The sequence below is a fragment of the Xenopus tropicalis genome, chromosome 2, assembly GCF_000004195.4.
Source record: "Xenopus tropicalis strain Nigerian chromosome 2, UCB_Xtro_10.0, whole genome shotgun sequence".
Taxonomy (NCBI): domain Eukaryota; kingdom Metazoa; phylum Chordata; class Amphibia; order Anura; family Pipidae; genus Xenopus; species Xenopus tropicalis.
The window spans coordinates 150,173,539-150,198,040 of record NC_030678.2 but is presented as its reverse complement, the minus strand read 5'-3'; the positions used below and the strand labels follow the sequence as shown (position 1 = coordinate 150,198,040).

The 24,502-nt window shown below is 39.1% G+C and overlaps 1 protein-coding gene across 6 annotated transcripts in view; it reads right to left on the bottom strand.

Moving 5' to 3' along the window:
• Positions 1-577: 577 nt before the first annotated feature.
• Positions 578-24,502, bottom strand: part of tpte2 (transmembrane phosphoinositide 3-phosphatase and tensin homolog 2) — a 32,172-nt gene continuing 8,247 nt past the window's right edge. For 2 of the 6 annotated variants that reach the window (XM_018091232.2, XM_018091233.2), the window contains exons 2-20: positions 19,691-19,754; positions 19,522-19,592; positions 17,759-17,833; positions 17,367-17,414; positions 14,895-15,056; positions 13,910-14,029; positions 12,935-13,034; positions 11,312-11,375; positions 10,029-10,093; positions 9,184-9,244; positions 8,223-8,304; positions 7,899-7,987; positions 6,644-6,705; positions 5,448-5,528; positions 4,717-4,822; positions 4,311-4,408; positions 3,056-3,151; positions 1,742-1,812; positions 578-1,120 (exon numbers count right to left, since the gene is read on the bottom strand). In XM_018091232.2, coding sequence (XP_017946721.1) covers positions 1,021-1,120; positions 1,742-1,812; positions 3,056-3,151; positions 4,311-4,408; positions 4,717-4,822; positions 5,448-5,528; positions 6,644-6,705; positions 7,899-7,987; positions 8,223-8,304; positions 9,184-9,244; positions 10,029-10,093; positions 11,312-11,375; positions 12,935-13,034; positions 13,910-14,029; positions 14,895-15,056; positions 17,367-17,414; positions 17,759-17,833; positions 19,522-19,571 — 1,530 coding nt within the window. In that variant the 5' untranslated portion in view covers positions 19,572-19,592; positions 19,691-19,754 and the 3' untranslated portion in view covers positions 578-1,020. 6 annotated transcript variants of the gene reach the window in all.

Genomic DNA, 24,502 nt, shown 5'->3' with positions numbered 1-24,502 from the left:
GACATCACTAAGCACTAAGACTATAATTTCCGGGATATTTATGGCTCTTGGGTATAATAGAGTTTTATGTAAAAAATACAGAAAAAGGAGCAAAGTTTGCTGCAGGTCTATAGCAGCCAGTCAACAGGTATCATTTACTGGTCACCTTATTTAAAGCAAACATGTTGGCTGCGATCAGTTACTGCACCTGGTAAAACTTTGTGCCTTTTATTACATATGGGGGATATAAAACAAACATTGAAATACAAGCATTTAGGCAATGACATATTTAGATCAACTAGCCTTCTTACCCCAGACAGAAAGAGCTGGTCCCAGACATGACATTATCCTGTTAGAGGACAGAAGGGCAGATTTTGCCACAAAAATGCATACATTTGTATTTCAGTGGCAAAAGTCGCATATCTTCACTCCAAAGGAAGCAGATTAATGTTTTTTCCCCCAGCCTAGATACCACCACATCTAACATGGCTCTTATGATCAAGGGTCTCTTCCACTGATAACAGCTCAGACAGACATTGGCCACTCCCAGCAAACCTTGCATTTGTTCATAACATGAATTAAAGAAAGACTCTATACACTGTCTGAAACACTTTAAAGTGTGTTTTATTATAATTATCTAGCAAAAGGCTCATTTAGCAGTTAAAAAAGGGCATTTAAGGGCAGTAAATTGTTCAATCACAAGTGGGAATGAAGATCTGATAGAACTTGGTTAAGTACCTTAACTGTGGGCAATGTGACGCTTCCTTACACACAATATGTACGATGAGACAACTGCAATAGTATTCTGTTTTTTTCAATTTCTATAAAAGAGGTGCTAGTACATTAAGAAGTGTAACATAAACATATAAATTGTATTATTAAAGGTTATATTTACATATAGACACCTGCATTAAAAGCAGTACTTTGGCTTTGTATGAGCTGAGCATACATTACTCCATTTTGCCACAGAGAGGTGATCATTGGGAAGTCTTTTGGTTTGACCCGTGCTCTGGCTTCTACTGTGCATTAAAGAAATGGGGATCAAGACTCAAAGTTTAACTCCACTGCAAAGTTTTCTTTATAGATTTTTCCAGATTTTTCTTTGTGGGGATTGTCTAGCTCATTTTTGGAAAGATAGAGCCTATAGTGAAAAAAATAGTATATTAGTCAAATCTGCATGTTAAAGACATACGCTCACCCACACATCTTAATGTTAAATTGCTCAGGGTGCTCTTCTGAGCACTTAAGCATTTACAAGAGAAGGTAAGGTTGAAATTACTGGAGGGTACCAAAAGTTAGGCACCCCCCAGTGATTGTATTTACTTACCTAATACCCAGGGTCAGTGGTTCTGTTAGCAGAAACCTGCCCCAGCCCAGGAAAGCCGACTTTTATATTTTACTGAGCATTGGTCCCGGGGTAGCAAAGAAAGAAAACAAAGTAAAATAAAAGATTTGCTCCATGGTGCTTGCTGAGAAGAACCCCGGGATGGAGCAGTTTTCTGCTAACAGGAACACTGGCCTGGCATATCAGGTAAATAAATACAATCTTACTGATCTAGGAAGCATCTCCTGCCACTTCTGTGCTCAGCCTTGTGGGTTCAACATTAATGTAGTGTAAGCCTAAAGGATTTCCCATGCAAATATGATTGCGACTGCTACCTAGATCAATTGCATGTGAGTTTGCAAAATGATACTTTTTTACGAAAAGGACTATTCCAATTACTTGCAGTCATTTTTTTCCCCACAAACATCCATATCTTACCTGCTGTTTTCTATAAAGGATGTGTTGAACCAGAAGTAGAATGCACAGTCATCATAGCCTTTTGGAATATTCTGTACAAAAAGGAAGACTATTACTAACAATGAACAATTGTTTAATAATGTTATATGTAGTAAATCTACTGAAACACTAAAGCAGAAATGAGTGCAGTACTGTATAAAAGTCAACATTATGTCAGCATAATTCATAATAAAGAAAAATTATTTATATTTGATATTGTTACTAATGGTGGTTACTAATTTACAGAAGGGAAGGGAACCAATTTCCCTATCCAGGTTGAAGTATTTTTCTAGCAGTGCTGTAACTGGCCAGTAGATGTCATTGTTCTATTGAATAAAAAGAGAAGCCAGTACAGTATTGTCCTGTGTGTAGGTCCCTTAGGATAGGGACACAAATGTACAGACTTAGGGACTACTGTAGCTAGCCTAAGTTCCGCTTGGGGGCCTTGATACTGAGGATTGGACACTTCCAAGCTGACTAAATCCACTGTTCAGTTATTGACCCCTGATGAGTCAATGCTTCTGGGAAGCTTTGTACGTGACTAAATGCTGAATAACTACTGAACCTATCTGTGACTGTCCTTCAAGTGACTATTCTATGTTCCTGTAAATTAAGAGTTATTATTTGTTTTAAAGAACCACCAGTGCTCAATTGATTTAATCAGCCTAATGGTTGTAGTCCCTTTGGGCCCATCCCCAAAGATTGAATTACATGATTATTTGTATGGGTAACAGATAGTTAAATTGAAGTACTGTATTCTAGGAACTATTGGTTACATTATATATTAGTATATAGTATAGTAGTGAGTGCTGTTCTTGGGTTAGGGCTAGGTAGAGGAAGCAAAGGTGAGATGCTTTAATAGCATGACTTAGAAGGTAATAAATTACCTAGCAAGGGCTGTGTGGCCCCAACGAGGAGGTTAGTGTGTGGTATAGGACTATAGAGGCAATTCTGTTCCAGTTGTTAGTGATTAGGTATAGGTTAGTGGAAACTTAAGGGACTAACAGTAATTGCAGGTGGGAGCAGTTGTACAGTGTGGTGCTGTACACAACAACTGGACACAGTTTGGCAAAGAGCACTCGTCTGCCTCTGGCAGCTCTGCTGTGCTGTATCCAGGCTGCAACCAGGCACTGGGGGTGTACTCCAACTTCAAGAGTGAGGGCATGAGTATCAAACAGGTAAGAGAGGGGAGAAATAGGGTCGCTACTCTAGAAGCTGTACTTTAAAAAGGAGTTAAACATAGATGGTACAAATATGACGGCAGCAATAACTGGCTGAGATCACTGATATACTCACCGCGCTGGACTCAAATCTTATTTTGATGTCTCCTGAGATAACTGGACAACCATCGAGGCTTATGACTATGGAATTGTTTCCAGCATCAAAGAACAGCTAAGGGACATAAAATGAGCAAATTAGAGCAATTAATATATTAATTGTGAGCCCCAACAATCGCCACAAACCTTTTTTGAACTTGCCTATTGGACTTGTTTCCTTACTGTTTACAATACATGGCACAGATGTCTATTTTTCTGTTTATTCCTCTTTTGACTTATTTAATGCATAGCAACAGCCTTGTTTTCAAGACCTATTGATGACCACACGTGATCCCACTGGCTGCTTGGCTGCATTTTTCAGCATAAGGCTTGTGCAGTTCTAGACCAGTGATCCCAAACCAGTGGCTCAGTAGTAACGTTTCTCACCACCCCTTTTGATGTTGCTCCTAGTGTCCTCAAAGTAGGTGCCCATTTTTACATTTCAGGCTTTAAAGCAAGTTTTGGAAGCACAGAAACCCAAATTAGACTCCAAGCAGAGCCTCCTGCAGTCTAGCTGTCCAGATGGGGCTACCAAATAGCCAATTACAGTCACTTTGGAATCCCCAAAGAACTTTTTTCATGCTTGTGTGACTCACCAACACAAAAAAGGTTAGGGATTCTTGTTCTAGACCAGTGATCAACATGTTGCTCATGAACCCCTTGGATGTTGCTTATTTTTAAATTTCTGGCTTGGAGGCAAGTGTTGATTGCATAAAATCCAGTGTAAAGCCAAACAGAGCCATCTATAGGCTGCCAGTCCACATAGGGGCTACCAAATAGCCAATTATAGCTCTTATTTGCACCCCCAGGAACTTTTTTCATGCTTGTGTTGCTCCCCAACTCTTTTTCTATTTGACTGTGGCTCACGGGTATAAACGGTTGGGGATCCTTGTTCTAGACCAACAGATGAATAAAGTCACACAAGTTGAATGGGTTTAGCCGGTGCTATAATTTTTTGGCAAGCTTTGGCACAACCCCAACTCATGATCAATAGGAGGTCAATAGGAGCAAGAAATATGAAGAGAAATATACAGCAGAACATACAGTATGTAATGTAGTGGAAAAAGGCCAGTCACTGAACTGGCAGAAAATAACTAGGGTTCTAGGAACTAGGAACCAACAATTTCCAGCAAAGACAATAAAAGATAAGAGTCAGTAGAGGGGAAACAAGGTTTCATTACTCTCATTGCTGGTTATTTCCTCTACTAGAGTGAGAAACCCTGAATGTCACTCACCTTACAGTTTCCCTGTGTCTCACACACACACTGGAACACCACTTCTTTCTTCATTATTATCTGAACCTTTAAATCTGTGCCATTGCTTCTCCCTACACCTGCAAAGCACAACTGTTTATGTAGCGCTCTCCATTTACTAAGAAATAAAATAATTCCTTTTCTAGCACATGACTTTTTGAAATAAAAAATAAGGATTGTTTTGCACCCCTATTTTAGCTTTAGCCTTACTTGCTGACCCGTGAAGATATAATACAGAAGCACACACAATCACTTACTATGTACTATGTTTGTGTGTCAGTCTCACATGTGCCACAGCATTTAGCTGGTCTACCTGATGAGTATTTAAATACCCCTGCATGCATCATTGATAGGTACAGGCAGTAAGCACTGGTCAGACTATTGTTACCTTGTATAGAGTAGATTCTGATACTCCGGATTTTGAGTTGTTTCTCTGGAGGAAGTTGGCGACTGAATTTGTTCTTCAGAACTTCATAGTATGCAACATACCTGCTCTGAAACATAGCAAGAGACCCAATGGTGGGTTAGAAGGGGTGCAGATGTTTGGGAATTTTGCAAATATACTGAATACTAAATATACTTAATTTCTACTAAATACTAGATCAAATTAAAATAATTAAATGTATAATTAATATAATTAAATATGTTTCTAATCAATAAATACTAAATATACATACATGAAACAACAGTTTGTGCCTATTGTTTATAACAGGTAGATAGCCCTTGCTAATGCTAGCTCAGTAAAGTGTTAACCTCCATAGCTGTATATGAAATCTCCTCAAGATAGCCTTTGGTTGGGAAATGTTCCACAGGCCCAGGGGTGTTATGGGTATTACCCAATCTAGAAAAGGGAAGCAACGCCATTATTCTTTGTCTTTGGACTCCCTTCTGTGGATAGGATGGATAGATAATCTGAGGCCGGGGGTCTTACTAAGAGTCACATCAAGTAGAGGCCAAGAAACTAATGCCTAACTGAAACTGCTGTGATAGGCTTGTAATCTGCTATAATTACCCAGTGCTCTGGGTAAAGTAAATTTCCTCATTTCTGTTCTTCAGTAAATTAATTGTTCCTGTGTGATTGTACTACTGATGAAAGTGTACTCATACAGTGGCACTTACCTGAGAAGGCGTTTCTACACCTTGGAACTTGGTGCTTACACTTGTATCAGTACGTCTTTCTCCAAAATAATCTAAGCTTTCCTAAAAAAAAGAAAAATAGTTATGAACAGGTTTTAATACTTTTGTTTGCTGAGCTCTACTCACTCTCTAAACCAGTATCATATTGCCAAGTTCTAATTTCTAATACAGAAACAGGGTGATAAGGATCAGGGTACTGTGCAAAAGTGCATAATGTTGGGATGTTAGGATTGAGGTGAGGGAACATCTTAGACCTTCTTTTGAGCATCTGAGAATTATATAAAATGCACCAGGACATTCATTGTACTATGTATAATATAGCCACACACAGATTTTACCCATCATTTGATCACTTTAGGACAATACAATATCAGTCATACAGTCAGTATCTGTTTGACTGTAATAAAACTACAAGAAAAATGTAGAACCAAGTAACTGATGGCACAATTTGGATTGCATGTGTGTACCATTGGCATGTACATGTTGTTACACACAGCATTCAATCTTTGTCACTCTTCAGGTCTAGCCAGGGAGCCAAGGGCAAAGATCTCATTGGTGGGTCCCTACAGCTACCCAGGGCTGGAACAGAAGTAGGCAGAAGAGGCACATGCCTAGGGTGTACTACTTCTGTCACCTGCCCCTAAGTCCGGGCCCTTTTTCCCCACCACCTTCTGCTTTTAACTCCCCCCACCTGGAGTGATGTTAGCACCCATGTGAGCACCCATTCATTTGCGCTCAATTACATGCATGTGGGGGAGGTGGCTTGGGGATAAAGGGGGTGGCCAGGTTGCCTAGGGTGCCTGGTCGGCTTGGCCCGGGACTGCAGCTACTCCAAGATTTGTAAAATGACTACCCTCAAGCAGGAGAACTTGAATCTATTAAGGCAGGCAATATAAAGGCAAAATAAAGAAATAGCCTAGTAGTGAAAAAGACAAGGGATCCAGGAACACTACACTGGACCAACAGTGTTGCAAGCAGATAAGCCATAATCAAATATCAATATTAAAAAAAAAAATTCCCAAGAAACATTTTTTCTAACAGAAGGCTGAGCTCTTCCAGCTAACTAAAAGGAGGGGTCTGCCATTTGAAAGTGTGATGGTGGGCCCTATAGGTGAGACTACATATAGAATGAGAGAATTTTTCACACCCACACAAATGCAGTGATATATATAACATACCACAGCACTCTCAAACTGGTCACTGTCCACAAGATACGTGCAAACCATGGTGCCCGTCCGTCCTGAAACACCAAGAGTAAAGCAACTGTAATGAGCGTAAGGCCAGCATTTACTGTTATGTTCTATGGCAAGCTAAAATGATTACACTGATTGTGTTATGTCAGAAAAAAATTCAGCATTCAAGAATAGTCATAGTCAACAGTCATGGATAAATGCAGTGGGAAACAAATGCAAAAACAACACAAATTTTAATAGACTAACAAAAACTGTGATTGAAAGCCCATGGAGCAATGTGTGACATCATGGAGGATTCCGAACCCATTGGAGAAGTAACTCCTCTTCTGTATGAGTCCCGTTGATGTCAGGGAGCAAGAGGTATGACATCACACCTGATAGAGACACATCATTTTAGTGTTGTCCTGTGTCTAACCAAGAGGCTTGAAAGGCTTGAAATGGAGCTAATGCGCTGCTGTATACAATGCATTTGGGCCATGCTTTCCTAACAACCCACATGCACTGCTCCATCCATATTTTCATCCCTTTCTAAGCTACATTACACCCCGTTAAAAACATGGCACTGTCCTGGCCCCATCAAAATGGTTCTTGTTTTAGGTAAAGGTTGACACTACTGACATTATACCTGTATATAACGCTCACCTATACTGCTATAGGTATGAGACCTGTTATCCAGAATGCTCATGACCTGGAGTTTTCTGTAATTTGGCTCACCATACCTTAAATCTATTAAAAAATAATTTAAACATTAAATAAAGCCAATAGGGTTGTTTTGTCTCCAATTAGTTATCCAATTAATATCTTAGTTGGGATCAAGTACAATGTACTGTTTTATTATTACAGAGAAAAGGGAATCATTTTTTAAATTAATTAAAATGTAATCTATGGGAGATGTCCTTCTCATAATTCAAAGCTTTCTAAGGTGTTTCCTATTAACAGATCCCATACCTGCACGTTTTGTACTGCACTTAAAAGTCTTTATTATTAATGTATAAATAATGTATATAAGAATAAAAGAAACCCTAAGGCTTTTGTTAAAGGCTCTTGTGTTCCTGCGGCAGCTCCTGCATCATAGGCTTTATCAAATCTCTTAGGGGCATATTCATTAACCTTAGGGGGGGGGGGCACCTATCCTACAATTGCCTTTTTCATGTTTATTAAAATTTTGATGCAGCGCCAGTTCCATGCACAAGGCCCAGTGTACAGATACAGCCGACAGTGCAGCTATTTAGAGCCCTACCTTTGCCTCCTTTACAGTGAATAGCAATGACGTTTTGGGGATCCTCTGCCATCCATGCACGTACACTCGCAGTGAAAGTCAGCATGTCCCTGAAACAGAAAGTTTCGTCAAATAGGCAGAATTTGACTTTACTTCAACTTGAGAATTTTGGTAGTTTCTGTTAACTTTTGTATTGGTTATTGGTTGTTTTTGTATGTAAATCTGTCTTTTTAATGTATAGAACCACTGATTTACAGAGCCGCAGAATATGTTGGCACTTTAAAAATACTTGTTAATAGCCAATTATAATATATCTTTATGGTTGTATAATAAAAGATAACTTACGCTAGCACTGGGACATTATGATCATCTATAAACACTCGCTCCACGCGATAGTGAAAGTATTTCGGATCATATCCTTTTTCACCTGTAATAAAGGAAGCAAATTCAGAATTTTGAAACTTTCATTTTATGCTGGTAAAAGGCCCTATACATGTCTTGCAAAGCCAGGCCAAGAGCAAACCTGGAGGGTCATCCCTGCAATGTAGGATTGCTGTTTGTGGAAGGTGATAAGAAGCTTATAGACACAACAGGAAACCTATGGGAGGTAATAAGGAGTTTATGGACATCTTGTCCTAGGGAGACAATGGCTGCTCATGTAAGGCTGATGCCACACGCGGCGTAGGGCTGATTTTTTCGGCAAGCGGAAAAACGCTTGCCGAAAAATCAGCCCTACGCCTGCTACTTGTGCCTGCACCCGAATGAATGGAATACGCTGGGGTGCAGGCACATGTAGCCGATATACGCATGAAAACGCGAGAGAATGCAAAGTCTCGTGTTTTCTTGCGTATATCGGCTACATGTGCCTGCACCCGAGCGTATCCCATTCATTCGGGTGCAGGCACAAGTAGGAGGCGTAGGGCTGAATTTTCGGCAAGCATTTATCCGCTTGCCGAAAATTTCAGCCCTACGCCTCGTGTGGCATCAGCCTAAGGCTAAAACAGCATGCTCAGCTGGTAACGGACTGCCAATCAGAGCTGCTTTGAGCCTCTGTGTCCTTGAAATGCCAGGGCCTATTTTGAATCCCAGTCCAAACCTGCCTGGATATATACACACTGTGAAAACCTCTTGTACCCCAGCACTTGTGTAAAAACAACTGAATATAATATATACATAATATTTATTAGTGAGTTTAGGGCCTTCCTACATCAAGGCCCCTTTTTTCTGCAACTCTGACCCTCCTTTCATAGTGACATGAACTTAATCCTATATGGCAAACATAGCAAAGAGCTGTAGTAAAACTTACTGCATAAGTTGTAGATTTTGTAGTGATCCTGATGTTTGGAGTCTAAAAACCTTGCAACCTCCTGTGAAAATAAATGATAAAATTCAGTGGCATAACTAACATTCAGCAAGACCCAGCGAAAGGTACCCATGGGACAAAGGACAAGGGGACCACATGGTTTGCTGTATGATTGTTCCCCCTCCCCAGCCCATTCTGCAATGTAAACTTCGCTGCCCACTTGCTCTTTTGTGGCCCATGTTGGGCGACAGGCCGTGTCTATATGAGCTATTTGTAAGCCAGCCATAACATGGAGCAATGTGTTTAGGGAGCTTTTCCAGTTGTGGGCAGATTGTATAACTAGAGTTGCTCCGTTTCTGGAAAAAAATACTGGCCTTCCTATATTTGTATGGTTTTCCTTATTAATAACATTGGCATAAAGCAATATATTTACCAGACAGGTCAGTGGTAACTATATGTGCGACCACTGGTTCAGGATTCAGCAGAATCCCAACACTTTTTTGCAGGATTTGGATCTGGCTGAACCCCGAGTACCTTGCTCAAACAAATCCAAACCCTTAGCAACAGTTATGCTATCATATAATGGCATTCTCTTTGAATAAACAAATTAGGGTTCACATTTAGTTTTGTATTCAGAAATTGTGTTGCAGACAATTGGTTTTTGGGCTAACTTCAAAAATTATACAATTGGTGTATCCTTAATGGAATCCATGAAATGAAAGATAGCCATCAGGATGGTTGGGAGAAAACCCAAGGAATTATAAGGTTTCAAACACAATTCAAGTATTTATTTTATTTCAAGCAATGGCTAATTACAGACATATTCTGAAGGCCATATGAAGGTGTACCTCTATAGGATTCCTATAAAATGATTGCTTCCCAGATGATGGAAATGACATGGCAATGATACGATCTGTTCAAAATAAAAGGAGAAAATGCCTGTATAAAACTTAAATAAAATTATATATGGAATTAAAACAGCTATTTAAATGATTAAAGATAAAATAAAAAATGATTTTTTTTTTGGAAAAAAATGTATTTATTATTAGTGGTATTTGACTATTTCAAGGTAGGATACAGGTTATGTTTTACATGAATGGGGAAAGAGTATGACTTTTGGCCTGAAATCCACTGTATGTGCCTCCAACACAGCAGATAAAGCAGGCTGAGAATCAGCCCCTATACAGACATCAGCCTCACCCGGAGCCACTACGTCTGTCCGGATACAGGCACACAGAGCGGGTTTGGGTGCCAAAATGTCCAAATATGCCTTTGGAAGCTAAAATCCACTTCCTGTGCCTGCACCCGGGCTAACACAATGGCTGTGGGCGCAGCAACAGGGAAAGGCTGATGCCAGTGTAGGGGCTGATTCTCAGTCTGCATTTATCCCTCAGGCATAAACTACTTCAGCATCACCTTCCTGGGTTGAACGATAGGAGCTACAGGTTATCTAGCAGGGGTATTAAACCTGTATTTACCTGTCCATGTTGGCACTGAAATACTAGCTTTACTTAGCGCTAAAGCTGTCTATTTATCTATAATATTTTTTTCCAAATACAAGGTTTGGTACAATAATCTGTTGTGTGTATTGAACAAATGGTTTGGAAAGATATTGGTCATATAAAATGATTGTTATAAAAATAATGACTTTCTAAACAAAATCTGACTGATGAATTTGCATGTGTGGCCCATCGAATGAACGAAATGTTCTAAGAACAATCTTTGTAAGATAGCAGTCTTCATGCTGATGATTTATTGTCCTATTTACTAAACAATCCATCTTATTGGTCGCTATGGGCAAAAATCACAGGTTTATTTCAAATGTTAATAAATACACCCCTAGTAAGTGTAGGTTCCGCTTCTCTCCACCTGCCTAAAAAACGTAGGAGGAGAGAAGGAGGCATATTTATTATGCTGTGCAATAAACAGTGCAATTGTTTTAGCGACTTCCACCGAAAATAACGGCGTCAAATCTGCAAATTTAATTTTAAACAGCAGAATAAATAGGCCCCAGGTGTAACTATGGCATACCCAGGGCCTAGGTTTTATCGGGAGCTGTAGTTTAGCTCCCTACTATTTCAATGCGTTTGCATGGTGCCTATTATTAAAACAATTAAAAACAAGCACAAACCAGTAATATATGTCAAATCCAGGTCAAAACCATCCTTTTGATACCGTCTTTTGTTTTCAGAGACCTGCAAAATATAATACGTCACTGTTACCATGTTACTAAAACAAAGGTATATACTGCTTCAGCATTCGACAGAGTACGGATCAAAGGGAAACCAGTGCCGCACTTGTATCCTGTAAAATGATTTTATGGAAGAGGAACTGAAAGGCAACTTTACAGAATGAACTGTGGAAAAAATATAAAATGATTGTGTGTCTTTCATCATCATTACCTGCTTTGTTTAACGACCTCTATTTACAGTCAAATTTGTTATAAATAAACATGGTTTACACAAAGCAAGTGATTCGCCCTTTAGGCACAAACCTGTGGCATACCACAAATGCTTATGTCAAACTTGTGCACTGTGCCTAAGCCAGCAATTCAACTCTGAACTCTACACTACAAGGAGTCATGCTCTGTGACAAGTTCACTTTAAATCCTTGTGTTCCCTGAAACACCCACATTAAATGGCTGAACATCAAAGGAGTACAGCAGCAGATTGGCACCTCTTACTTCAGACCAACTCAAGACAAAATCCTGCATGAAATACAAGTATAGGGTAAAAAACACATTTAGTATGTATACCAGGGCAGGAACTAAAGGTTGGCAGCTGAGGCAAGTGCCTAGGGTGCAATAGTGGGGGTTGCTAGGACCCTAGACACACAGGCCCAGGCTGGCAGTCTGTAGATTCTGGCAAGTGCCAGAGGGGCTGCTGAAAAATGCCATAGACAGTCACTATTTATTGGGCTGATTGTTGGCTATTTGGGCCTCTGTGTACTTGAAATGTCAGGGCCTTGTCAGGCACATCCCACTGCTGCCTTCTCTAATCCCACCCCTGCACATCAGGATCAGTGAGCAGTCGAGGGTGACTGGAATTGACAAGCAGAGTATGGTAGGGTGCCACTTTTAGGGAAATTATTTAATTTGCAAACATCTAGATAAATATCTACTAAAGTATAGGGTTACATATTTGTAAAGTTCAGAACTATGGCTGGCACATCTGGATGTTGCCTATACAACTCCAGGTTTCACCCATTGACTTACTGAGGAGTATATCTAGCTTGTCAAGTACAATATCATTATTCATAATACCTACATATTTGTAAAGCAGCCAACATTTTGTCCAGCGCTGTACAATAGAATGGTATACATTAATCTTACTCATTATACACAAATACTAACAGTAGTTAGAAAGGGCCCAGCTTGCAATCAAAAAGGCAAGTGCCAGCAGCCTGTATTACAAAATAGAAGTAAAAAATAAAGTGATCTTTGGAGAAATTTAGCAATTTAAAAAAAACTGTTTTAAAGAAGTTAGCAGTTTTATACTACTATTATCTGGATAAGCTTTGTCTCGTGGTTATCTGCATATACAGGAGGCAACCCCACTTTGGATTTTAGAACTGCCCTTAGAATCACAGCAAAGCAGCTACGTCTTTCCATCTCAGCACATGTTTCTGAGCCCTCCAAATGCTAAATATTGGGTCCTGTCAGTGATGTGACATGGAGTTAAAGAGCTCACTTATTTACCTAGGGATAAATCTTTCTCAAACTTCTTCATATTTATTCATATGGAAAGAAACTTACCAGCCTCCTTGTTACTTTCTCAAGTTGCCTCTTCTGAGATGCCAGACGGAGGATTCTTATTAAGATGATAATTCTCAAAGCTCGGAGAAAGTTTACCATTCTAGGAAAAATACATTTGATTAATTATCCTTCACATTTTTCATATGGTTTATTTATTAAAATATACACTTTAAAATATAAAACCCTTATTCTAATAAAAAAAATGAATTAAAAAAAAGTTATGCTTTTCTGACTAGGGATGTATTTGCTTAGGCAATAGCATTGCTATTTATAAACACAGCATGGGGGGGGGTGATAACAATAGGACTGAATTCATTAATGTCCAGTATTATATATATATATATATATATATATATCCTTAGGGTAGGTAACCTAATTACAAGACAAGAGAGTAGTCTAGTTTCTACTTTCTCTTAAATCTCATTTCTGCACAAGGATAGATGTGAGTATGGTTGAGTATAGGGAGGCCCCAGTAAACCCAAGGCAAGGTGTAGCATTCTATGAATGGAGAATAGCTAGATTCATAAAGTAATGTGTTATAGCAGGACCAAGTAGTTGACCAGCCCTTTACTCCAGCATATATATATAATCGAGTTATTACCCAGGTATGAGACCCTCCAGAATTGGGCCCGCAAGCCCACAATGTGGGGGTAGAGGCCTCTTAACAGAAGCTCGGGAATCAGTAAAGAGGTAATGCATAAACTGCATTAAAGCCTAATGGAAAATCTGCATCTGAATTAGGAGTTTTTCTCATCAAACTGAACCTGGCCCATTGTGCCTTCTAGCACTAACCTCCTATCCAGTCGCATTTTCCATCAACATTGTAAGAGGTTTATGTACAAAGCATGCTCTACTGTGGGCTGCAGGAGTTATTGATTGTCTATATGCTCCATCAATCACTTATATCTACCCAAGTTTACACGTTGACAGCACCATGGAACTTGTTTTTCAATTACAGTTGCAGTCCTTTATTACCTTGGAATATTAGAAGCTCCACTGAAGTCTGTGAATGCATAGACCAGAGTAACAAGCAGTGTCACAATTACAATAACAGCATCAAATATGTTTAGCTTAGAACTGAAATACTGACGGAACCTATAGGGTAAAATAAGAGTAAGTACAGTGCAATAAAGCACAGTATAGACATCCTATTCATCATTACCCAGACATATATACACATGCATTGACAATTTAGGGGATCATTTATAGGATATACAGTATTCAGGGTGAAAGGCAGTGTTAGCAGGTAATTGTGGGTATTACATTTAGACATGTACGGTTTGAGGTGGATGCACAACAAGGAAATCTGAGAGGTCTTTGTGTGAAAAGTGAAATGGAAATAGTCAAGCTATCTGTGTCTCATACCATCTAAATAATTCAGTGCAGTGTTTGCCCTACCACTTGTATTCGCCTGTACACTGCCATCTGCCAGTGATATTGTTCCCCTGTAGCATGTACCTATGGAAGCCTGCTGATTGGTGTAATTGCTGGATATACATTTTTTATACTGTTTGTCTTTTCTGTAGAGAACTCACTGAAGCATACCTGCTTTACTGTATGCATATTATAACCATGCCAGCACTGGTTCTTTGCCTATGCCCTTTTATTTTGTTTTTATGATTATCATTACTCTTATACAGTGATATTATTATTATTATTATTATTTTTTATACACACTCTGCATGCAATAATTATACACTGTAGTTTCCTGCATGAAGCTGGCCTAACTCCTCTTGACCGAGTTAACCAAACTGGCAAATCTGGTGATCTGGTAGTAAAAAAACTGTTTATTCAATCATAAGGGCACAAGTGTGCATTTTAGCACACAGATTTCTCCATACAAACCAATTAACAACCAACCAAACTATATGAAAGTGAGTGCATCTCTCCTTCTTTTATGTTTAAACCAGTATTGCAGAAGTCAAATCTTTGAGAGCCAATTAGAATTGATTTTACTCACCCTTCCACGAAAATATGTAGAAGTACGTCAATAAGAAAGAAGAATGATATGGATAAAGAAATGGATGAAATCGCAGTGCTGGCCCCGCTGCTTTGGGTACTGACAGACAGATCCACAATTACAAGAACAAAGTCCACGATGATGAGAACAACTCCAAATACCCTAAATGTACAAAATTAAAACCAAAAACACAAAGCTGATTTCATGTTCATAAGAGGGTATGTAATAAAAGGTACTAAGTTTGCCAATGAGCGGTAACCCAAAGCTACCAATCAGCAGGAAGCATTTACTGGTCACCTGTTTAAAAGCAAACATCTTATTGGTTTCTATGGGTTACTGCTTAGTGCCTTTTTATTACATATTGGGGTAAGAGGTGTAACACAAAGGATCAAGAACAATTAAATTCTACTATTCAGATATAGACATACATTAGATACTGCTGCACTGCTTAGAATATATCAACATGCTTATTAGTTGCTGTTTAGATCTGCTGTCTGTGTATTTTGTCCAATAGGGAACTATTCATTTTATCTTGCACTATGGTGCAATAATCCCAAATATTATTAAAATCATTTATTGTCTGGATTTACATTGGAATAACCCACTTACTCATGTAAAAAAAGCTGCATACATTGCAGAATTACAAATTCCACAGAAAACAACCATGATAGACTATGTCTGACTCACAGGAACCATTTCCATAGCCCCCTTAGGCTCACATGATTCTGGGTATTAAAATAAAAAAAAAATCACAATTGATAGTGCCCCTTTAAGCTGGATATACATGGGCTTGATAGCAGGACAGGAGTTCATTGTCCATTTTACCGCAACACAATTATAGTCATAGTATCGTATAGTCAATTACATTTCAGCTGGGGCTGTATTTGATGTAGTGAGCACTTGGTTGATGGATGTGTGTTTTTTTGTGCAGAATAGTAGCAAAAATGTAAGAATGTTTCCCACTAGGCATGTACAGGGCTTACAACTTGGAAGGGAGGTATATTATTTGGCACTTTACTCCCATTGGACTTAAAGGTAGTTCAGGGTCACAAGGTTGCAACAGGGAATTGAACCAGTGTCTCAAGCTTCAGATCCCACATGAAAGGTTGATCACTTAAACTTTAGGCCAACTAACTTGGGTGGGACACATATTGCTGGTGCCTTTAAAGGAGACATATCCTATAAAAATTATGAATGTACCAGTGAATTATACTCCTCTAGATATAGAAGGATTGTGCTTTAAAAAGTTGTGTTTCTGACTGATTTATTGAGAAATTCCACAAAAACCCCACTAGTCCCGCCCATCTATTCCACTTCCTGCTGGCTGAATTCTCAGGATGAGCTGGGGAGCCGGCGGCCCTCCGTACACTGCACTGTAGGATAGGAACCAATCAGCAGCAAGGCTGACCTGATAGGGAACTGAAGCCTGTCTGTGCTTGTGTGAGTGCAGGGCTGTGATTGGCTATCCCCCTCCTGCTGTGCTTCTGGCAGGGACCGTTAGGACACGCCCACTCTTCATTTCACACTGGACGGAGAAGTGATACGATCTATAGGGAGCCCCAATAAAGGGGCCATTGTTACAGAGAGGATTAATTTTTAGCACAAAGTGAAACCAGCACCGTATATTATCATCAATTGCCTACAAAATAAGCGTTTTTCCCATTTATCCAATATGTCTCCTTTAAAATAAATATTTAATATGAAATAGGGCCCCCAGTATGAGTTTCTGGTGGCAGGTCTGTATTAAGTGCTGTTCAGAGCCAGGACATTATGATTCAGAGGGGATTCTGATTAAATCTGGTTACAGGGTAACCCTTTTGAAATAAAAAATAAGTGGTATAAAGGTGATACCTTTATTGGCTAACTAATATAACCATAGCAAGCTTTCAGAACATTCTAGTTCCTTTTTCAAGCTGATTACCTGATTAAATCTGGCAAATATACTACAGGTATCCAGAAAGCTCCGAATTACGGAATGCCCATCTCCCATAGACTCCATTTTAATCAAATAATTCAGAATTTTAAAACTGATTTCCCTTTTCTCTGTAGTAATAAAACAGTACCTTGTAATTGATCCCAACTAAGATACAAATAATCCTTATTGGATGCAAAACAATCCTATTGGGTTTAATTGCAGTTTTATTGATTCTTTGGTAGACTTAAGGTATGGAGATCCAAATTACGGAAAGACCCCTTATCCAGAATACCCTTGGTCCCGAGCATTCTGGATAACGGGTCCTATACCTGTATATTGCTATTTGGGAAAATTTAATCTTGTTAAATGGCAATATTATGCCCCAAGCTAAACAGCATAGCGGCCCATATTTGGGTTCTAAACCAAGCTAAGAAGCCTGCGTGATACCTAGGAAGTGACTGGATCTTATTACAGACCCCAGTGTGGCAGCTGCAGGGGCTGTAAATGAGCAGGAGATGAAACATTGCTTAACTTCAGGAGTTAGTTTTGGTTCATACCTGAATCCAAAGGACATCACAAATGGAGAAATGAGTTTCCTCAGTTTGCTGTAACAGAACAAAGAAACAAAAAAAGAAATGAAAAATATGAAAATGACATCATCACTTTTATTGGCTATTGGTTTTTCAAAATGTACACAGATATATTGTAGACAAGTTCTGTCCAACTTTTCCCATGTAGTGGAACATACCAAATGTTTGTGAGCCAGGTATACATTAAAAATATGATGCCGTACAAAGGTTTGTAATGAACCCTTTCTAATGAATCACTTTAAAGGCTGTATCTGGCCCCCTGGCCTCTAGTTGGACACTGCTGTAGGGTAAATCTGCCACAGGCCACTGTCAGGCCATTCTCTTCCCTGCTATTTATACTGCATGCCTCCTGCACTTACTTCTGCCATGTTGTTGGCTCCTCCACTTCATTCTTCCCATTATCGATTTCTACTTTCTCCTCAGTATTGCTGAACCTATGCACACATTAAAGACAAATGGATATAATGATGTTACTGTAAAATGCCAGTCAGTCTCAACTATAGTCATAACAAAAGGCATGTTATATATGTAATGAAACCAGTCCTTGTGTGGCCCATCCTTACCAGAGTAGATCCATCAGTAAATAAAAGAAGTACTGCCCCCAGACTGATGAATAACTGGACATATGACTGTATACCAGTAAATGCACAAAATAAATGTACAAACCAGAAGGAAGACTGTATCTGAGAAAATGTGTTATTACATATTATAAAGCTTTCTCTAGTGCTCAACTGGCCCACAAACTGGCCCCAGGGAACATACTGTACCACTCCGCCCCTACAATAAGAAATGTCTCCCTCTAATTGGCAAAGTGAAAGACTATAAACATGGTTCTGTGTTTATCGTCAGTTGTCAGTGTTTGCCTTCAGGTCTAAAAACAGTTATTGATGTCTCCTCCTCTGTTTATTCTTTCATCTAGATGTATGATATAGGCTAGGCGCCCTGGTGAGTTTAAAACCTTTTACAGAATGTTCCAGTTTTACTGCTTATACGTATAACCAGTAGCAGGCAAACTATAAGTACAGGTACGGGACCGGTTATCCAAAATACTTGGGACCTGGGTTTTCCAGATAAGAGATCTTTCCATAATTTGGATCTGCATACCTTAAATCTACTAAAAAGTAATTTAACGTTTAAATAAACCCAATAGGATTGTTTTGCCTTAAATAAAGATTAATTATATTGTAGTTAGGAACAAGTACAAGGTGCTGTTTTATTATTACAGAAAAAAAGATAATCATTTTTCAAAATTAGAATTATTTTCTCATAATGAAGTCTATGGGCGATGGCCTTTCAGAATTTTGCAACTTTCTGGATAACGGGTTTCCAGATAACGGATCCCATACCTGTACAGGTATGGGACCAGCTATGGATCTCTATAACTTAACTTAAATAATTAAAACATTAGATCCAATAGGGTTGTTTTGCCTTTAATAAGGAATAATTATATCTTAGTTGGGATCAAGTACAAGGTACTGTTTTATTATTACGGAGAAAAAGGAAACCATTTTTTAAAAATGTCATTATTTCATGAAAATGTTGTCTATGGGAGAGGGCCTTTCCATAATTTGAAGCTTTCTGGATAATGGGTTTCCGTCTAACGGATCACATACCTATGTTGTTCAAGGTAGAAACGTGTTTCTTAAAGGGATACCACAGTAGAACAACAATTTTATGTTTCCAAGGGGATAGTGTCAGAATGGCATAAATTCTGGGAAAACTCAAAATCAGGTGGAAAAAAAGGTGTCAAATTCCTGTATGGGGCAGCAAAAAAAGGCATTGATTGTGTAAAAATGTTAAATCCAGGTAAGTAAAGTTGGGGGTTTTTTTAGTCGACAAAGTATGGAGATCCAAATTACCAAATGAAAAATTGTAAAATGTAAAAATTATCTAGAAAACCCCAAGTTCTGAGCATTCTGGGTAACAGGTCCCAAACCTGTACTAAGAGCTAACAGTCCAATAGTTGTGTTTCAATTGCAAAATGTGCAAGCTAGCATTTCCTGTCTAAGGAGATCAGCAGAAAGACCCGTGAGCTTAATATGTTAGCAAGTTATCATGGCAGATTGCCCCCAAGTTAATGCTTAGCACAGAATAGCTAACATGATGTTTGGTCCTTACTCACCCATTAACTATGGAAGGCTCTTCCCTCTGCTCGTACCTTACACTTGACATGGTTCTTGTTGCTCAGCAGTTCTGTAGAAATAGACATACATTATCATTGTCAGATAACCGGAATGTGATGCCATGCAAAATTTTAATGGGTCATTGGAACACCGAAATAAGGGACTTGCCTAGAGATGCAGTCCCAAGGTCTTGACCTGTCAGGCACCAGGTGATGGCATCAGTATCACTGCACTGAAGTTCAGGGTTGCAATGGTTAAAAACAAACATATACTGAAAATAACCTGCAAACTAAACCGAAAATAAACTGGAATTTTTATGGATCTCCTTAAAAGTCACATCCATAAGGGAAAATGGCTTAAGCATGAAGAAGGTTGAAATCTAGCAACCATTCTGTAGGATGTAATGCACAGCGAGCCCTTGTCTAATACAGCTTCAGTAATTCAGTAAAAATACATCTGATTGTTTGTTATGGGTTCCTGGCAAACTTAGTCCTGGTTGCTACATAACACCCTAAATTTAATCTTTTACCATTAATGTTCTGAAATGTTATAATCCGATGAGTGGGTGGGCCATAGAAGGTATATGATCCTTAATCTCTATTGAGATTATTGCTTACATTGTCTGCACAAAAATGTTGTAACCAGAACATAAAGAATACATTATTTTATCACTGTAGGTAGATGTAGCGGTAAATACAGAAGTAGATGGGAATCAGGAAATCCTATCTAGCCTTACATATTTTGGGTCAAGCAAGGTAAGAGTCACTCTGTGCATTCATAAATTGGTGGTAAATCATGGATTTAAAATGGAATAATTTTGTTATCTGCATTCAGGAGATTATAGATTATAAATATTGCTCTGCATTTGTACTAGTGCCTTCAGGCCTGGACTGGGATTCAAAATAGGCCCTAACATTTTAAATACACAGAGGCCCAAACAGCCCAATAAATAGTGACAGTGATAGATAGTCTATGGCATCTTACAGGTTGGCAGTCCAGGTCTGAGTGCCTGCCCCTGAAAACGAACATTCTAATTTACCTAGGACATTCACACAGCACCACCAGGGTCAGTTAGGAACCAATTAACCTACTTCTAAGTTTCTAGGGTTTGGCAGGAAAACCACACAAACACCAGGAAAAACATACAAGCTCATTGCAGATTTGCTACTTGAAATCAGTGAAACACCTAAATGGAGGTAGAGGACTAGGCCAAAAACCTCACTAGCTAATTTTAATTTAGAATCTATATTTTAAAATCAAAATTGGATTCAAGAAAGGTTCCATTGTATCAAGTATATTTTGCCTCTATATTGGCGTGTTTTTTGTAACAAGTTACACATATTTTAGGACATGCAAAAGTAGTTCGACATTGTTAACGTTGGTTTCTTTGTTAACCATTAAACTTAAATGCTGATTTCCCACAGGGAGATTTAGTCACTGCAATTTGAAGTAGTAGTTGGTTTAGGTACTGGCAATTTATAGTCTTCTCTATGTAGAGACAAAACAAAAGCGACTTGTCGGTAGAACCCGCTTTTTAAAAATCGCAGCGACTAAATAGCCCTGTGGGACATTAGCCTTAAGATGCTAGCTGTAAGTTAAGGTGCCCATACACGGGCCGACTATAGCTGCCGATATCGGTCCCTTGGACCGATTCGGCAGCTAATCGGCCCGTGTATGGGGAGAGCAGAGCGGCCTGGCCGACCGAGATCTGGCCTGAAATTGGCCAGATCTCGATCGGCCAGGTTAGAAAATCTGGTCGGATCGGGGACCGCATCGGCTCGTTGATGCGGTCCCCGATCTGACTGCCCCATTGCCGCCCACATAATCCGATCGTTTGGCCCCAGGGCCAAACAATCGGATTATTTTTTTTTTAACCTAAATGCTCCCCGATATCGCCCACCCATAGGTGGGGATATCGGGGGAAGATCCGCTCGCTTGGCGACATCGCCAAGCGAGCGGATCTGCTCGTGTATGGCCACCTTAACTCATGGAAAGTCTTATAGCGGTTCTCCATTTGTAAAGGGTAATACATATTGTAGTTTAATCCATAAGAATGTAGACAAAAGAAATTAAGGTTAGGTCACATGAATAACTTTTTTAGGCTCAGAGCGCTCTGCTTATAACTAGGCCTGCTTGGGTTTGACCCTTCCTTATATAGATTCCACAGGATTTAGTGCATGGGGTTCCCTGAACAACCCACAAGGAAACACAATGGTGCCAACGTTAAATAATAATAGGCAGAGGCCGCACTTCACAACAGAACGTACAGTGGGGACAAGGTATAATTATGAGCATATAGACAACACAAGCCAAGGGTAAATAACCAAAAATCAGATCTACAAGACAAACAAATAAAAAGGCAGGACCAGACCAGAACTGAAGGCAAACAAAGACTAAAACCCCAGACAAGGGAGGAACAGTAAACAGGACTGCAACACGGAACAGGATCAGAACATATCCAGGAACAAATAAGAACCCAGGAATTCAAAAAATGATTAAACATGATGTACCTAATTAAAACTTGGCTTGCTGGACTATCACAGTTAATAAAATTGATACACAATAATAATTTATAATAATCCAAAATTCAGTAATATTAAAATTACATATTAATAGTCTTATGACAGTTACCCAATATGAAAAAAGAAATTCACAATATAAAATCATTCACTTTTAGAGAACTTTCATTTTTTTAGTTCATATTGGAGAAGGCTATATACTGTAAATATGAGGAGCAAAGAAGAATGAAGATTTCAAATGGTATATTTGATATCAGAAGATGGAATACTATGAAGATGATGGCGGTGAGAGTACAGGAAACCACACTGATAGTAATCACCATGCATGCATTAAGTACTAATATGCGCACAAATCTCAATACACCCACTTATTGGGTGCACCTTTTTCACTGCCTTCACTCCAAAGCAAGGACAAACTTGTTTCGCTCCTCCATGGAGTAGAACCACAGACCAGACTACATGTTACAGAGACCCAAGCTTATGCATTTTGCCCTGGTGTAGAGAGTAGGTTGCTAGAAGAGCCCCCAGTATGATGCTTATGCACCCTGAAAATATAGAATTCTCTGTACTCCTTCATCTTCAGATCTGTTTGTCTGCTGCATGGATGGTGATTTGTCTGTATGAATCCCTTGATGGTTAGCTTTATATGTTTGTCGATATCATGCAAAAGAGTTGTCAGCAGAGGTTCAAAAAGCACCACTGATTGCCCCAGATGCTACAGTATGTCTCATTTGTCTTAGATGAGCAATAAGACATTTTTCATAAGAATATATTGGAACTGCTTATCACTCAGTGCCCCACTAAACCCTCTATTCCTCCTGCACACACCCCAGCAGCTATAGGGATTGTTCCATTGCAGTTACCCCACTGTATATAATGTATCTGCCAGTACAACCACTTTAAGGAGAGAATGCCACAATGTCACAGCTATCACTTTAAAAAAAAAAAAGTAACCTTTTTTGGAAGTTAAAGCGAAGCATATGTTTAATAGCTTGCCAATAAAGCACTTAATGCAGTACGGAGCACTGTAACTTCTGGAGTAGGGTGCTCCCTTTGTGACTAATACCAGATGACCTTGCATTCAAGCAACTTGAACACAATTGTGATCCGATTCAGTCAGACTGGTTTGTCTGGTTTGGATCAACACAAACACTCTGGATGGTCAAATGCAATAAGCAGCGTCTTCCAGCAGTCCGATGTAGAAAATATATGATTGCTGCAATTTTGATGGATACATGCAGTTTTCATGCCACTGGTACCACTGTGATCTGACTAGCTGGACCTCCTTAACTCAGGACAAATCACAATCACATGAGAGGGAGAAGAACATATCTAATATGGTATTCCTCCTAATGCATTATCAATAAACATACTCGCTATCTGCAGCCACATAGTTTAATTCAAAACCTGTTGTGAAAGCATTTTTGAATGAACAGAATTCAGTAAATACAATAGTGTCTCTTGGTATAGATTTCCTCAAAAAACTTACATATGCACTTCAGTACTTATCATCATTTGAGTCACACAGGAAAAAATATACTCTGCTGCATAGAGTTCCAATATGTAATCTTGCTGAACCCAGCATATATATATCCTAGCTATTTCCTATCAGCATAATGCTCTGTCAGCACAATATATAAACCTCAGATGAGGTTCAACATTATTACAAAAGGGGGATATAGCTGTGGTGTCAATGAAAATGCATAGAATGGCTCAATATCATGAACAAGACGCCGGCCAGTCGATATCTGTGTGTGCTCTTCAGAGCTGTCCAATGTCAATTTCTATAAGCAGTCACCCTCACTGAACTCACATATAAACGGGACATAGGTTACACACCCAATCAACATTAGAAACAAATAAGTCTTTGCCTGATGCAGAACCTCATACACCTGGTACATGTGTGGGCAGGTTTGTTTCTGCACTACTTTTTTTTGTTTAGTGTTATGTAAACCTGAAATAGATTTTACTTTTTTCCAGGAATTTCATAGAGAGCTGTCTTCTGCCACATCATTTTTTCATTTAAAGAGGACTCACCATCAAAATAAACATTTAATGTACCTCATGAAAATAAATATAATCAACTAAGAATGATGTACCATTTCTGAAATAGACTTGATCAACTTGCTCAGCAATGTGTCCCTCTACATGCAGCTTTGTGTCAGAGTCAGTTATTTTGACAAAAATAACTTGTCTAGGCCAGGGGTCCCCAAACTTCACCTGTGAGCAACATTTAAATATAAAAAAAAGTTGGGGACAAATGAAAGCATGAAAAAAATTCCTAGGGGGAGACCAGTAGGGGCTGTGATTTGTTATTTGGTAGCCGAATGTGGACTGGCAGCCTAGAGGAGGCTCTGTTTGGCAGTACACATGGTCTTTATGCCTCCAAAATGTTTCTCCAATCCAGAAATTCAAAAATGAGCATCTCCTTTGCGACCACTGGGATCAACATCAAAAGGGT